This window comes from Thermobia domestica, chromosome 3, assembly GCF_964235325.1.
Source record: "Thermobia domestica chromosome 3, izTheDome1.hap1.1, whole genome shotgun sequence".
In the NCBI taxonomy this organism is placed as follows: Eukaryota; Metazoa; Arthropoda; class Insecta; order Zygentoma; family Lepismatidae; genus Thermobia; species Thermobia domestica.
This window is the reverse complement of record NC_137456.1, coordinates 206,732,129-206,749,117: the sequence shown is the minus strand read 5'-3', so window position 1 is coordinate 206,749,117 and position 16,989 is coordinate 206,732,129. Positions and strand designations below refer to the sequence as shown.

Sequence of the window (16,989 nt, the reverse complement as noted above, 5' to 3'; positions counted from 1 at the left end):
GTGATAAACACATTAATTGCATAGTAAAACATTGATATAAAACGTGATACTCTTATCTCTGCGGAGAAGCCTCCCCTCACGCACAAAACAAAATCTAAGATGACGCTGGCTTTAATAACAAACCTATAGAGTTACGGTAGTACATTGGTAGAGCACTTGCATTTGGTTTCAAAAGTCGAAAGTTTGACTCCAAGCCATGTGTGTTTATAGTGGACGACATTGGGAGATAGAGATTCAAATATTGAGAGAGAGAGAGAGAGAGAGAGATTGATGATTTACATATGCAATTTTAGAATTGGAGAAAGAAATGATCAGACAGCATCCATATTATGACGAAATTTGTGACAGTGTGAAACAGAAGAAGGAAAATTTCTGAACTGGGAGGGTCACATCAGACTGCGGTCGAATTAAGGTTGAAGACTCCTTTTAGAGCGTCAGATGATTACGATGGAAGAGAAAGATCTAAAGATGTGTGGAATTAAGAATTTAAAGGATCTTGACCTTCCGAGACGGGTTTTGAACTACAAACCTCTAAGCTATCAAATTATGAGTTTATTCATTCAGCCACGGAGAAAGCTTTACAACCTTTCATATACTTGTCGTTTAGCATGTTGAGAAACGAATAGAATGGAATATTCCAAAAGATGGTACGGTGGGAGCAGTAAAAGTTTGTTACTACTGTGTTAATTGAGTTACATTTGATAGAAACATCTGATAAAGTACTGTCAAATACTCAGACATAAATCACCTTTCGCAAGCTGTAGTGGAAAATGAAACAAATCGTCGTAAACATGTTAGTTTTGAACAGAACAAGCTTTAAGAAAGTAATGGAAACGTCCATAAAATTGTCACTTATATGCGAAAATAAAATTTAATAATAATAATAATAATAATAATAATAATAATAATAATAATAATAATAATAATAATAATAGTTCTTTTGCATCATTCTGTGTTAGATATAACTTTACAGCTGGTTTCATGGTAGCACAACATACACTCAAACTCTTTGTAATAATTTGGTTCTCTTAGCTTCATAACAATTGTATTTACTTTTCCTATTTCATTCTTTATTTTTATTTTATTTTTCAATTTTACTTTTATTTTTATTTCAACCACATTGCTTTGCATATCGCTTTTGTAACTGTCCAATGTATCTGTAATTGAACTATCAATAAAATCTTAAAAAAAAAAAAAAAGATGAATGGTTAGTGGGAGGGACTCATACGAGGATAGTCCTACGTGCCAATCCCGGCCGTTCTTCTTTTTTTATCTACGCTTATACTGTGCATTACAGAAGTTCAATATTGAATTATATGCAGTTGCAGCTAGTTTAAGCCGAAATTATTTTCAAATATAACATTTGTTATTTCATCCTCTCTTTAACTTGCGATGTTTCAACTTTGATATTAAATTAACTCATTCCCCTACGTAATATTATGACGACATTTTGTACAACGACAACAGTCAGGAGGTAATACCTACAATATTTCATTGTTACTGTAATGTACTTATATACTGTATCTTTAGAATTTTTTCACTCACAAGCATTTTTTTCCAAGTGTCACACTCCGATTTGTTTGAAACTCCTGCAGCGAATAAAGGAATCAAAAGTAAGGCACACCACGTGGGGATGAAGGGGGTAAACACCACCCTAAAGTACGAACATAGGGCAGTATGACACATTTTAGCAATTCCATAACTAGCAACGCACAATGGGAATTTTGCTAGAAACTCCTGCAGTGAATAAAGGAATTAAAAGTAGGACATACAAGTTTTTTTATATATCACAACGTGGAGAATGAAGGGGGTAAACACCCTCCTAAATTGCGGACAGAGGACAATATGACACATTTAACAAGGCCATAACTAGCAACGCGTAGTGGGAATTTTCTTTAAACACATGCAGTGAATGAGGGAATCAAAAGTAGGATACGTGTTTTTATACCGGCCAAAGTGTGGGATGAAGGGGTAACAGTCGCCTACTCTGCGAACATACGCAATAGTACATGAGTTAAGAGGACCACAACTAATTACGCCGTTAGAGATACACATTGGCTAATGTTGGAAGTTAGCTGTAAGTTTGGTCACTTTATGAAACAATATTTTAAATGCCCACAACCATATTTTTGAGGCTGTAAGTGAAGCGAGGTTATGCTCCTGACTTACCCGGAGAAAGCACTGCTGCAGATCTACGTCATGCAGCGGTAAATGTGCACCGACGGCAGTTTGAAAGTTCTTAAGCACAGCGAGCGACACTATAATCAATTCGTCGTCTCTGTTCGGGCGGATATTTATTTGTAATCGACCAGGTGTCGGGTCGGTGTTCGGGCTGCCACTTATTTCTAATTGATCGGTGTCGCTGATCGTTGTCCTACCAATAAGTATTCTCCTCAAGACCTGGACTTACCTGGGTAGGACGTTGAAGGACCTCTCCAAGAAAGGATTACCAATTGTTTCAAAATCGCTCATCGGTCTCAATGATGAGATAAGCATTAGGCGCCGAGAGGTTCGGATGTCTTGTCCCGAAAACCTCACGGACGATCAGATGGTCATCCATACCATAACGCACACAAACAACGAAAACACGCTGGATTAAATAACACCATACTTATTTATTAAAATACTATTATATAAAAAATAACGAAGAGAAATGAACACAACACTTAACACAGAATATGCATAATAATCTTCATTACTAAAATCACACTTTGCCTTTTTAGTGCATTGTAGCCCTTGTTATCACTTTGATTTATATATATAGGGGATAGTGACTGAGATTACACTATAAATACTTTTCTCACACCATTGACGCACTTGGGGGATTAGCACTGGGGTAAAAGTTGCCGGGATAATCCCACGTACCAATCTATTTGCTGCTCCAAACAATCTGAAGAATTGACATGAGTCTTCAGTAAAATAAGTCTCCAAAGTCGAATGGTAATGTTGGAGGGCGCGTTTATAACTTACATGTACGCACAAGGTATGTGAACCTGGGAGTTCACTAGTTGGGGCTAGCCGTAAGAAAACGTCCTTCGCCGGCTAATAGCTTGTGCCCCTTAACGCAAAGTCATACTTGATTTCCGACGTAACGTGCGTTGTGGCTGCACATAATTCCGGAGCAAACTCCTCGAGCGCGAAGGTTCGAGATACGAGGTGCAATGGTTCATTGAAGAATGCTGGCACTTCATTCTAGAAACCATTCAGTTAAATCACCTGTACGCACATGCAAACAGTATAGAGAAGAATTTATGTTAATTTTAGTCCACTGGCCATGATGCACGAGACATTGCGATAACCCGGGCGTGTGAAAGTACAGATAAAGAATTGGAAAAGCGATGTGACTGGCGTCACTCTGGTCACTTGAACATCTGGTCAGCTAGTATTTCCATAAATGATTAAAGAAAGCACTTAATTCAGTTCCAAATAACTTCATAATATATATTGTGCATATTAATAAGTCACGGAGAAACACTGAAAAGGTTCGTCGCTTACTGAAATGTTCTCACCAAAAGCAATGTTTTAAATATATATATGAAAAAACAATGAGAGACTTCTTTGTCCTGTTGCGTGGGAAGGAAGCAATTCCCAACTAAGAAAGAACTTATTTGCGTCGCAGAATACAGTATAAATCGAAAGAATAATCACTGTCTTTACGAAATATACAGAGCGTCCTCAAAAAATACTTCTATAACCTAGTGGCGGTTATAACAACTCATTAAATTTTTCTTTGCGTATTCCACCTGAAGATGCTTGCTTTTCCCAACGCTGCGACTGTTTTCAGGAAGTTACTCTCTTGTAGTGTCGCATAATGGGCTCTAACGACTATCTCTTTCGTTTTAACTCTTCCATAATTCAACTGGTTTCCTCTTGTATTCCAAGTCCACAGACTCACCACTCATATCAGCGCAGGTCCCCGTAAATATTCCTCGTAAGTTTCATCCAGTTCTCCAGAGTCGGTGATGGCATTTGGTTCCATGACATCCTCATCCAAATCAAAGTGTATAGTCTTCTTTGTATATTTTTGCATAGTTCTATCTGCAGCGTCATTGATCAATTCAAGGAGGTAGTTTCCAAGGCGGTTCTGCCCTGTTTGGAGGCTGTTCTGGAATGTCTATAATGGCAAAATAGGCTGCAATTAGGCGAAAGATATTTAATGAGTTACACCCATTTTGGATAGGATCTTAGAGCTTTAACTTATTATGGCCCAATAACCATGATAAGCATGACTTATTGTGCATATATATAAAAACCGTTCAGTGCACGTCATCTATTATATAGGACACAAAGCATGCGATTAACACATTGACGATTGTTCACTAATAACTTATTGGCACACGTGTACTTGAACATTTTGTGTACAATTTGAATGTATATATTTGTAATTTCACTAAAATATAATGACAATGCTAAAAACAATCCTCTGAGTAGTGGACTGTAAGGCTTGATTCGTATTCCACATGAATGCAACCAAATATAATTTAATTGTGTTTAAATGATTACAACTTCAGTTCGCACACAAAAATAACACACGAGAATAGACATATGAAAGGTCTTTTTAGTTCTAACTGCTTGTAATAACGATGGCTAATTGTTCAAACTATATTGTATGATTTTCGACTATCATATATGGTCCACTAAAAACTGCATGCTCTTAACTCCACACTCCCACTGTTCAGAAAACAATAAAAAGCGTTGAGCAACTAGAACACTGTAGCCAACTAAAGGTACACACACACTGTTAAATACACAAATAATCCCAAACATACTCCCTCCTGTTGGTCAGCTAAGGTCTAACCAAATAAAACAAGATGTTACATATCAAAAACGAAACATTAACACAAAACTTGAAGCAATATTAGAACTGTACTTATTTTATAATACCCAAATCTCAGTTTTAGTCCTTGTTATATGGCAATGCAACTAGTTTCTTGATCTAACGTTTGTATGTTCCAGTTGTAGTACGAACCTTCACTACACGAACTAACAAGGGACATCACCCAATTGTCCGGCACCGATTTCAATGAAACTTTTTTTGCTGATAGAGGACATGTATTTATTACTTGTGATGACAGAAATTTTTGCCATGGAGCATGTTTTCTATTTTTTATAATTTTTAAGAGTTGTGATGTTAATAGAAATTGCTGCAGAAGTCCCTTACTACCCTTTGTAAACGGAGTGTTAATGAAAGAACAACCATGTAGATACATATAAGGCTTATGGGAAGTCGTATGGTACGTATGACCTTGACGGCAGCCATCTTGAAATCCGCCATTTTGAATTAAGGTCAAGTTTATTAAATAAGAATAGGGTAATGTGATATATAATTTCGGACTAGAATTTAATCAGGAAGACAACGGTGAAGTTAGTTTTAAGATACGACCATTTGGAGAAACGTTACAGGCATATTAATTGCGCTTCTAACTCGCATATTAATGATAATAAGTGGATAGAAGTTTCAGTAATACATATTATGCCTAGGGAGAAGTGATACGGTAAGGATATCCTTGACGGCAGCCATCTTGAAATCCACCATTTTGAATTAAAGTGAACTTTGAAAAATAAAAACCATAGTATGTGACACCTCATTTTAATAGTAAATTTTCCCAAAAAGACTTTGGTATGCTTATTTTTGTTCTATAGTTAACCAGTACGAATTTAAGACTGCTTCTAATGTGCACCAAACGTCCATTATTCAATCTTTCAAATTAGCAACATTCCTAAATTTCATCGCAGGTTTTAAGATTCCAACTGGCACTTTGGAATTGTTGCCATGGCTCATGTTCTCTAAATTTATTACAAATTTAAAAGTGGCGATTTGTCAGTTTGTGAGTAGTGTTGTGATAAGGATCTTGCAATCTTTCTAAATTTTGAAGACTTGCTATGTAATTATTTATTTTAACCCAGAGTACATGAAGAACCTATGGACCTATGTGACGTAAAGAAATACAAATGAAATTATAACAAATTGGTGTTATACGAACACAAAATTATCATGAAATGTAGCCTACGTGTTGTGCAAACGAAAAACATTATTTTTTTAAAAAATAAATACAACTTTAAAGGAACAGCAGCAATAACAGAAAATATCAAAGGGACATAATATGACTTTACAACACGCTGTTTGTATCATGAACAAAATATGAAAACAGGTATCTTGTTTATAAAGAGGTGTAACTTAATCGAGTTCCCGATCAATGCTGATTATAAATCTTAGAAACATGAATCATCGACAACAATCGCTAGAAAACGAATGACTTTTTGTCTGACTAGCTAAAATATTGCCATAGAAAATAAATAAAAAATAAATATACAATAAACAAATAAATATAAAACGAAACAAAAGATCATTGATTTACACAACAATCATATTTCGTTTTTCTTTTGAGGTGAATTTCCATTTGATTTCTCGTCTCATCTACTATCCATTACAAGCTACGTCTTTGGTATTACCTGAATGCAAAGTTAGAGTTGTTTCGTTGTGCGATGATTCATTTCAGTGAAAGAATTTTTGAAGGGCAGGTATAGGAAATAAATAATTCCATTGCCTAGGAAATTAATAATTACATGGCAAGTCTTAAAAATTCAGAAAGATTGCTGGATGCTTATCCCAACACTATTCATGAACTGACAAATCACAACTCTTAAAAAATGTAATAAATTTAGAAAACATGAACCATGACAACAATTTCAAAGTGCCAGTTGGAACTTTAAAACATGCGGTGAAAATTAGGAGTGTTGCCAATTTGAAAGATCGAATAATGGACGTTTGGTGCACATTAGAAGCAGTCTTAAATTCATACTGGTTAACTATGGAACGAATATAAGCATACTGTTGGCTTTTTGGGAAAATGTACTATTAAAATGAGATGTCATATACTATGGTTTTCATTTTTCAAAGCTTCACTCTAATTCAAAATTGCGGATTTCAAGATGGCTGCCGTCAAGGATACTCTTATCATATCACTTCCTTTAGGCATAATAAGTATTACCGAAACCTTTATCCACTTATTATCATTAATATGCGAGTTAGAAGCGGATGTAAGAGACTTACACACATAGTAAGTATAAACAATTAATATACCTGTAACTTTTCCCCAAATGAGCGTATCTTAAAACAAACTTCACCATTGTCTTCCTGATTAAATTCTAGTCCGAAATTATGTATCACATTACCCTATTCCCATTTTTAAAAAACCTGACCTTAATTCAAAATGGCGGATTTCAAGATGGCTGCGGTGAAGGTCATACCTACCATACGACTTCCCCTAAACCTTATACATATCTACATGGTTGTTCTTTCATTAACACTCCGTTTACAAAGGGTAGTAAGGGACTTCTGCAGTAATTTCTATTAACCACATTACAACCTTTAAAAATTATAAAAAATAGAAAACCTGCACCATGGCAAAAATTTCTGTCATCACAAGTAATGAATACATGTCCTCTATCAGCAAAAAAAAAGTTTCATTGAAATCGGAGCTGGACAATTGGGTGATGTCCCTTGTAAGAAATAATTTCCTGGGGACACTTCTTCAATTATTTCTAATTTCCAATGCAGGAACGTTGTCTTCAATCAGCAAAACTGCATCTCCGATCTTGAGAATGTGTTGCGGTAAAGTTGAATTAGAGCGTTGTTGAAGACCATGTAAATAATCTCGGGACCATCTCTTCCAAATGTGTTGTTTTAGTTGTTGTATCTGCTGTCAATGAGATAAGCGGTAGTCTGGTAGATCGGTGAGGTTAGGCTCTAGTAAAGCTTTAAGTGCTTCTCCAATTAAGAAATGTCCAGGTGTGAGAACACTGGTGTCGTTAGGCTCATTTGATAGCACTGTAAGTGGTCGAGAGTTGAGACAGGCCTCAATCTGTGTGAGTAATATTGCAAACTCTTCATATGTTAACACTGCACCTTTTGTAATACGAACTAGATGGTATTTCATTGATTTTATACCGGCTTCCCATAGTCCTCCAAAATGCGGCGAATTTGGTGGTATGAAGTGCCAATGAATTCCTTCGGTCGATGTAAAATCATGAACTTGAGAACTAAAAGGATGTGATGAAAACAGCTGATACAATTCTTTCAATTCGTTGTTGGTTCCAGCGAAATTTGTGCCATTGTCACTGTATATATTGAGACATCTTCCTCATCTGGCTATGAATCTACCTAAAGCTGCTATAAATGACTGCGCACTAAGATCTGTTACCAACTCTAGATGTATTGCCTTGGTGGATAAACAAACAAACAACGTAACATATGCCTTACGTACAGATCTATTTAGTACTGCTCCTGATTTTATGTAAAACGCTCCAGCGTAGTCCACGCCTACGTTTACGAATGGTCTGTCTTACTGCACACGAGCTGCTGGCAACTATCCCATAAGTTGTTTTAAACCACTGGCCTTTAACTTGAAACATGTCAAGCAATGATGGATCACTTGTTTTACTACCTGTTTGCACCTGATAATCTAATATTTCTGCCGTAGTGATGATATAAATAATTCCGGTCCATCATGAAGTAATCTTAAGTGTTCTGCTTCAACTATAAGTAATGTTAAGTGTTGATTTGAAGGCGGAACTATTTGATGTTTGGCGTCAAACGGAAGTTGACTATTCTCCAATCTTCCTCCAACTCGGATGCCTTCACTATCTAAAAATGGATGTAAATAGTTCAAGTTACTTCTGGGCGGAACAATGTTTCCATCACGAAGATGTTGTAATTCGCTGTGAAATCCAATTTCTTATACATTTGATGCAAACATGGAGGGCTGTATAGAGTTATTGTACTGAAAGACCTTCTGTTAGTTTGTTTTGCTTGTGTCTGATATTATGAGTAAAACGTGTATAATATGCTATTATTCTAACTAACCTTGACAATTTTGAAAATCTTTTTGTGGTTTCGTTGCATCAATTATCTATAGTGACTGTCAATGTTAGGGCTCCTTTACTCTCTGGAACTTGATCTGGTTGCAATGAATCCTTACTTGTGATTGACCAATTAGATTCTAAACTAGAAATTAGTTGTGGACCGTGCCACCATAACGAATTGTCTTTTACGGAAACTGCATCTACTCCTCTTGAAATCAAGTCTCCAGGGTTGTCTGAAGAAGTTATATTTTTCTAACAGCTAACGTCAGTTAAATCTTGAATTTGAGTTACTCTGTTGTTCACGAAAGATTTCTATTTATTGCACGAAGCTAGCAATGCTAACTCAATTTGGGAGTCGGTCCAAAGATGGACTCTACTTATGTTAAATTTTAAAATTTTTAAAATCTTGTGAACTAATTTTGCCAAAACAACTGCATCGCATAACTCCAGACGGGGAGAGTGATTTTCTTGACTCGGACCACACGTGATTTAGCACATATTAACTTAACTGATATTTCTCCTTGTCGATTGATCGATCGCATATAAATACAAGCTCCACATGCTCTTTGAGAAGCATCTGAAAAACCATGGATCTGAATCGCCACTATGTTTCCTTCAACGAGTATATATCTGTCGAATTTAATCTGATTGATTAATGGAAGTTGCTTGTACAGTTGAGTCCATTTCTTTGCTAATTCCATGGTATACTGTCGTCCCACTGAACCTTCTGCAGCCACGATTCTTGCAAAAATATTTTGTATGAAATGACAACTGGTTAAATTACGCCTAATTGATCGAATATAGTAGTAATGATTGAAGCAATCTGGCGTTTAGTGATGCACTCTTGAACCTTCATTGTTGACGTCTTGCTTTCAACGAGAAATATATCCTCGTCCGGATGCCATGACAATCCTAATGTCTTGACGCCTTGGCCCTCATGGAACTGGATTGGACGCTGCACTTCTCGAAGCTCTGGCGAGATAGATTCCAATAACATTTAATAATTTGAACACCATTTCCTAAATGTAAAATCTCCCTTTCCCAGTAATTCTATTAATTGCTTCTGCACCTCTAGGGCTTGCTGTATATTGCTCATGCCACTACAAAGATCGTCAATGTAGAAATCTCGACGTAGTATTTCTGCTGTTATAGGATAATCATGTTCTTCTTCGTCTGCTAATTGCTCTAAGCATCTTGTGGCCACAAACGAAGCACATACCGTACCATGCGTCAGTGTTTTCAACTCAAAAACTTGAATCGATTCATTTCTAAATCTTCTCCACAATATACGTTGTAATGGCGTGGCTTCTGGATGAACATTGACCATGCGATACATCTTAGCAATATCTGCAGTGAATACTATCGAATGAGTTCTAAAGCGCAAAATGATAGGAAACAAATCTTGCTGTATTGTAGGACCAACTAAGAGGATGTCGTTCAGGCTTTTTCCGCTGTCAGATTTTGGTAAGCATCAAACGCCACACGGAGCTTCGTTGTAGAGCTTCTGGGCTTAAAAACTGCATGGTGTGGCAAATAGTATGCAACACTGACGTTCTCCTTTTTACGCTCATCTATTCTTACCATGTCACCAAGATCTTCATATTCTTGCGTGAATTCAGTACATTAGCTTCAAAGTCCGGGTGTTGATCGAATCTTCTTTCCAGTTGCTTTAATCTAACCAATGCCTGCTGATAAGAATCGCCTAAAACTGTACGGTCTTCAAGCAAACGCAATCGTACAATGAAACGTCGTGTATGATCTCTTGTTGTATTCTGAACGAAATGTCGCTCACATGCAAACTCTTCGCTTGATCTAGGTGTTATAGTAATTTCTTCTAGTTCCCAGAATTTTTGTAGTTGTTGCTGTAGATCTATGTTTGTGTTCACAAAACATGTTAATGGAATATGAGGGTCACGTTCTTGATGAATACGTCCTGCCACGATCCATCCCAATTCTGTCTCCTGAAGCACTGGAAAACCACCTGAAAGTGTTTCGTGCCCTCACATCATAATTATGTAGAATACTTCCGCACCTAAAACAATATCTATGTCTCCAGGCGTATTAAAAGTAGGATCTGCTAGAACAGTGTCTTTGGGAATGTTCCAATCGTCACAATTCATTCTTTCTTCTGGTAGTTTACTTCTAATGTGAGGAGAATTGAACAATTATATTCAATGAAAATGTGTTAACACATGAATGGACACAAATATCTACAGAGTACTTTGTATTAGATATTGCTTAATTTATACGTTGAATTGGAGTATACTGTCTATACCGTTTGATGTTTAATTATTGCATCAAATTCTCTGTTATGAAATTGGTCTGACTAGCACTGTCTAGAAGCGCGTGACAAGGAACCAAATTTCCCTTGTTATCCCTTACTTTTACTATTGCAGTAGATAACAACACTCTTGCGTTAGGCCTAGCCTTTAATGCAAAATATGACACTTTCCCTAAATTTTCACTGGAATCTGAGTTGTTACTACGCTCTTGCACCGCGGCAGTGCTTACACTTGGTAACCGCTGTGATTTGTCCTTTGTTACGTCTACATGCAATAATATATTGTGCTTTTTGGAACACTTTTTAAAACCCCCCGATTTACAATTCTTCAAAAAATGATTACCTTTCAAACAATTCATGTATAATTTATTTTTACGAATGCACTCTAATTTTTGCCTGTGTCCCGCATTTACAAAAGACGAGCAAGAATATAAGGGGTGTTGTCTATTACAAAATTAACATGCATTTGAAAATGTTGATAAATAAGTCTTTGATGACTGAATACTTTTTGCTTGCTTGTTTTGTACGCTACTACCCTGTTTCACACCAACAATACTAGTTCTCATGTTCTCAAGCACCTGACAACTTTTTTCGAGAAACGAAAAGAATTCTGATAAAGCAGGAAAATTCGAATTCGTATTTTGAAGCTCCCATGATTTTCTAGTACTTGCGTCTAATTTTGATACAAAGTGTTGGTTCAAAATTACGTCTGTGAAGTTTGCGTTTGGCTCAAGTGCTGTATTTATAAAAGCGCGAAGTTCACTTACACTTTCTTTATACACTGGCTTGATTTGTAGTATTTCGTGAATGTAAGAAGCAATTAGCTTTTTATTTGAATACCTGCCAACGAGTAAATTGCCATGCTACTGAATAATTTGTTTCTGTAATTGGTAAATTTTCAATTAGGTTTAACACTTCGCCCTTAAGAGAAGTTCGGAGGTATTGAAACTTCTGTACTATTCAGATGTCTTTATTCTCGTGAATAAGAGATATAAAAGTGTCCTCATATGATAACCAATGTTTGAAGTTCCCGTCAAATGCAGGCAACTGTATGACCGGTAATTTAATTTGTGCGCTACTGTTAGTGCTATTATTAACAGCTGATTCTTTATTTCCACGATTTAAAACAAGTACTTGCATTTGAGCCTCTAAAGAAAAATACACATTTTCAATTTCTGCACGAACGCTTTCTGCTTCCGCTTCGAGTTCGATTTGATCAATTTCAATAGTATCTTGCACCTCCTGCAACTTTGACCAGACGTTATTTAGCTGTTTTAAGCGTGCATGTATTTCTTCTATATTGCCTTCATTTGGATCAAAGGCCTGAACAAAGGTGTTTATTTTGGTTAACTGGCCTCTGTATGCAGATCTTTGCCTTAAAAGACGCTGGTGTGTTTCATTCATTATTAAATGCTACGCAGAAATATGAAGAATAAAAAACTACTGACCTGCAGATGAAGTATTTGTCTTTTTTTTACCTATGAAATATACTCCAGAAGCCTGATCCTGAATACAACAGCTGTCCGCCTACACAACAACACGATTATTGTTCAACGTACGTGATAGCGCCACATATAGGCCGAAACAAACACATTTCTCTTCACAACAGCACAGAACATTTTTTTAAAAATCTTTGCACTCTACCGGCCCGGAGGACCAATTGTACAGTTTGAATGTATATATTTGTAATTTCACTAAAATCTTCTGAGTAGTGGACTGTAAGGCTTGATTCGTATTCCACATAAATGCAACCAAATATAACTTCACTCTATTTAAATGATTACAACTTCAGTTTGCACACAAAAATAACACACGAGAATAAACATATGCAAGGTCTTTTTAGTTCTAACTGCTTGTAACAACGATGCCTAATTGTTCAAACTATAGTGTATGATCTTCGACCATCATATATGGTCCACTAAAAACTGCATGTTCTTAACTCCACACTCACACTGTTCAAAAAACAATAGAAAAGCGTTGAGCAACTAGAACACTCTAGCCAACTAAAGGCACACACACTGTTAAATACACAAATAATCCCAAACATATTGATTTGATAGACGCTTTACTCTGTCGTGATTGTCTTTTTACGAGATAACAGTCTCCTTTTTCACGCTTATCAAAGATAAAACGAATTAAGTCCATTGGCCAATTATGTTATAAATTCTTCGTAATTATCATCTAATTTCCAGTATTGTGCGATGAAACCATGCTTTAAACACTCAAGATATTGCTTTATAAAGCAGGTACAAACAAGAATTGAAATTGTAACAGTGAATTTAAATCTTATCTTTCACCTTGGCCAATATTTACAAGAGATCCATCTATTGTTTTGCTTAAATCTCTCCATAGTAACAGGAATTCATAGCTCTTTTCACATTGCATACCGATGATGACACAATATTCGTAATTGATTCTCTACTTGCTAGAAGTATCGACTACTATTACAATGCTTTTCCTTTTGTTTTTTTCTTCTAGGAATTTTGAAAGCGTCTAGCGAATCAACAGAGTGCATTCCTCATTATGGCCTTCCTACATGATATCATATTGCCCAATGTTCGCAGTTTCGGGGTGTTTATCACCTTCATCCCCCAAGTTGGCCGATATAAAGAAAATGTACGTTTTACTTTTGAATCACTGCAGGAGTTCCAACCAAATCCGCATTGTCCGTTGCTACTTATGGCCTTGCTAAAAGGTGTCATATGACAATATGTTCGCAGTTTCGACGTGTTTACCCCTTCATTCCCCACGTTGAACGATATAAAATACACGTATAGCTATGTCTTACTTTTGACTCCTTTATTTACTGCAGGAATTTCAAGCAAATTCCTATAGTGCGTTGCTAGATATGGCCTTGCTAAAATGTCTCATATTGTCATATGTTCGCACTATAGGGGGTGTTTACCCCCTTCATCCCCCACGTTGGTCGATATAAAAGAAATACATACGTCCTACTTTCGATTCCTTTATTCACTCCAGAAGTTTTAAGCAAATTTCTATTGTGCGTTGCTAGTTATGGTCTTTCTAAAATGTGTCGTATTGCTCTATGTTCGCACTTTAGGGGAGTGTTTACCCCATCATCATCCACGTTGGCCGATATTAGAAAACACGTAGATATGCCCTACTTCTAATTCATTTATTCACTGCAGGAGTTTCAAGGAAATTCCCATTTTGCGTTCCTGGTTGTGGCCTGGCTAAAAATATCATATTGCGTTATGTTCGCACTTTAGGGGATGTTTATTTTTTTATTTATTTGTCACCTATAACAGGACTACTGTCTCAATTACAATAGGGTTAGGAAATCTAAATTACTTAGAAATACTTACATACATGTAAAACAATGAAAATAAAAATAAACTAAAAGATGAAAGAAAAATGAAAAAGAGGAGTAAATAAAAATTGTAAAGTAAAGGAGTAAAGTAAAATTAATAAAGAAGGATATAGAGTCCAACACACTAGTTTCTGCCGCGATCGTTGTACAGCACAGTGTTGCAATCTAAATATCCAAAAGAATAACTACCAAGCATTGTACAAAAAAATTACACTAACGCAAATGAATAACATGTACAGCCTATTAATAAAGAGAGAGCTTACCTTATTCCAATGGCTACAAACATATTAAGGCTAAGACTGATGGCACACTTCACGCATTAATTAGTCTAATTCTTCTATTCCTGGCAAGTCCTCTCCAATCTCCGAGGGCGTGCCAGTTGATTCAGGGTCTCCTGGGAAGTCCTCAATATCCGAGGCTGTGTCAGTTCATTCAGTGTCCACGTAAATTACGAAAGGTGCCGATGCAGCATTATCTTCATATTCATCTATCAGACCCTTGCGCTCCATAAACTCATTCTCGATCTCTTCACACAAGACGACACCTTGAACCCCATTCTTCGCTTGTGACACTCTCATATTTGCATTGTGCGAGCTGCATGACCGCATCGAAATTAAAGGTTGTGTTGTGACATGCCACCCAGTTCTTCACTAGTGCCCATATTTTTCCTATTGGATTTAATTCAGAGTGATATGGTGGAAGTCTTAATACACAATGTCCGTATTCATTTAGCAAGGAGTCAACTTTGTAGGTTACAAGTTTAGATTTGTGTAATTTGATTAATTCGTACAGCTCAGGTCGTGTCATGTCGGGCGTGAAAGGTAACCCCTTTTCTTGAAGCCATCTCTGTATATCTTCTTTTAAAGAATCTTGAGTGGGGGCAGGATTTAATTGTGCGTTGTGATACGAGGCATTGTCTAAAACAATAACAGATCTGGGTGAAAGATTAGGAATTAGTTTTTCTCGAAGCCATTTCATGAAATTATCGCTGTTCATGTCATCGTAGTAGTCCCTTGATTTTGAATTAGATTTAAACATTAGTAAAGCATTAGGAACAAACCCATCCTTACCTCCGGCGTGAACTATCACAAGACGTCGTTCCTTGGATATAGGCACCCGAAAACATTTGCCAGAATCGTCTGACCAACCATATTCTGGAGTATGGGAACTATGTAAGTATGTTTCATCTACATATATGATTAGTCGTCCTTCCCGCCTAAAATGTCTTATTTGTCTCAAGAACCGCGTTCTTTGAGCACGAATCTCTTGCTTTTCGGTTAAAATGGTTCTATTATTTGGTGTCTTCCTCCACTCAAAACCCAGCTTATGCAGTAAGCGTCTCGAACTCTCTTTACTACCCGCAAAATTTAATTCTTCTTGTAATGTCGTGTGCAATTTGCTAAGTGTTGGCAGTTGCTTTTCACGCATAGCATAGTCATACACACACCTACGGATGACACATTCATCGAAATTGTCCACTGAAGATTTAGGTGCTGGTTTTGGTCTTCTCTTTCCAGGAGTAGAGAATGATGTGGAGGGCCCTTCTGACGACTCAAGAACTTCTCTTTCCTTCACAATTGCTCGAATTGTTCGTTCCGGGACCCCGGTTGCAGCTGCCGCTCTTTTACCAAAATGTTTAATTGGAATATTAACACCTTCACTAGCTTCCATCTTCAGAAATGAATGAACATTACTCACAATTTCCCCTGCTTGGCTATGTGAAGTCTTTGTTTCCAATTTAGACAACCCTGGAGACATTGTGCAAATAAACGTTTTCACAAGCGTAAAACTTAGAAACTAGGAATAGGCTATCTACAAAACTATGAACACTAAAAAAAAAAATACTTCAACACCACTAATCTCTATTGTCGTATGCTAATATTTTTTTAAACAATGATTTTTCTAGAAAGAAATCTTGCAGAATACTCCTGCTTCTGAAAGGTATATTTTTGCTGCTTTTGTCTGCCGTTGGCGACACTATACTTTATTCAGCGAATTATAGTTCAGCATGGAAAGAACAATATGCGTCATAATGAAAGGTGTCATGCGCAGTTGCCAAACTTACTTCAGCGAAAAGGAAATAGAACGATATGGAACATAAATTCGCATAGGACTTTTAAATTATCTTTCCTCCTCGGTGTCAAGAATTTAACTGACTGTTGTGGCAACATAGCAGGTGCTAGAAAGAAGGGAGCGAAGAAATGCATGTAAGAAGGGCGGGGTGTGAAGGATTTGTATCACGGCAGAGACTTCTGTGTCGAGCTCTACATTAGATTGACAATAGTGTAAAGCAAAACAAAAACAATGTTACATCTGTAACTTAATAGAAAAGAAGAACAATAGGCGTTGAATAGCAAAGTGGCGTAAGTCTTTTTTTTAATGTGATTAAATCATTCCCTTGAACTTGAAACCATAACCTGTTGGATGGCAAGGCTTCGTATCTCAGAGTTAAAAGACCGGACCATAGGCCAAACGATCGCACCACAAAGAACCGATTTTGTCCGCTTTTTCT

General features: G+C 36.7%; 1 protein-coding gene across 1 annotated transcript; it reads right to left on the bottom strand.

Moving 5' to 3' along the window:
- Positions 1–15,005: 15,005 nt before the first annotated feature.
- On the bottom strand, positions 15,006–16,235 carry LOC145682090 (uncharacterized). The gene has a single exon (XM_081753686.1). It carries the CDS (start codon positions 16,233–16,235, stop codon positions 15,006–15,008), a length of 1,230 nt encoding a protein of 409 aa, XP_081609812.1.
- Between the last annotated feature and the right edge of the window lie 754 nt (positions 16,236–16,989).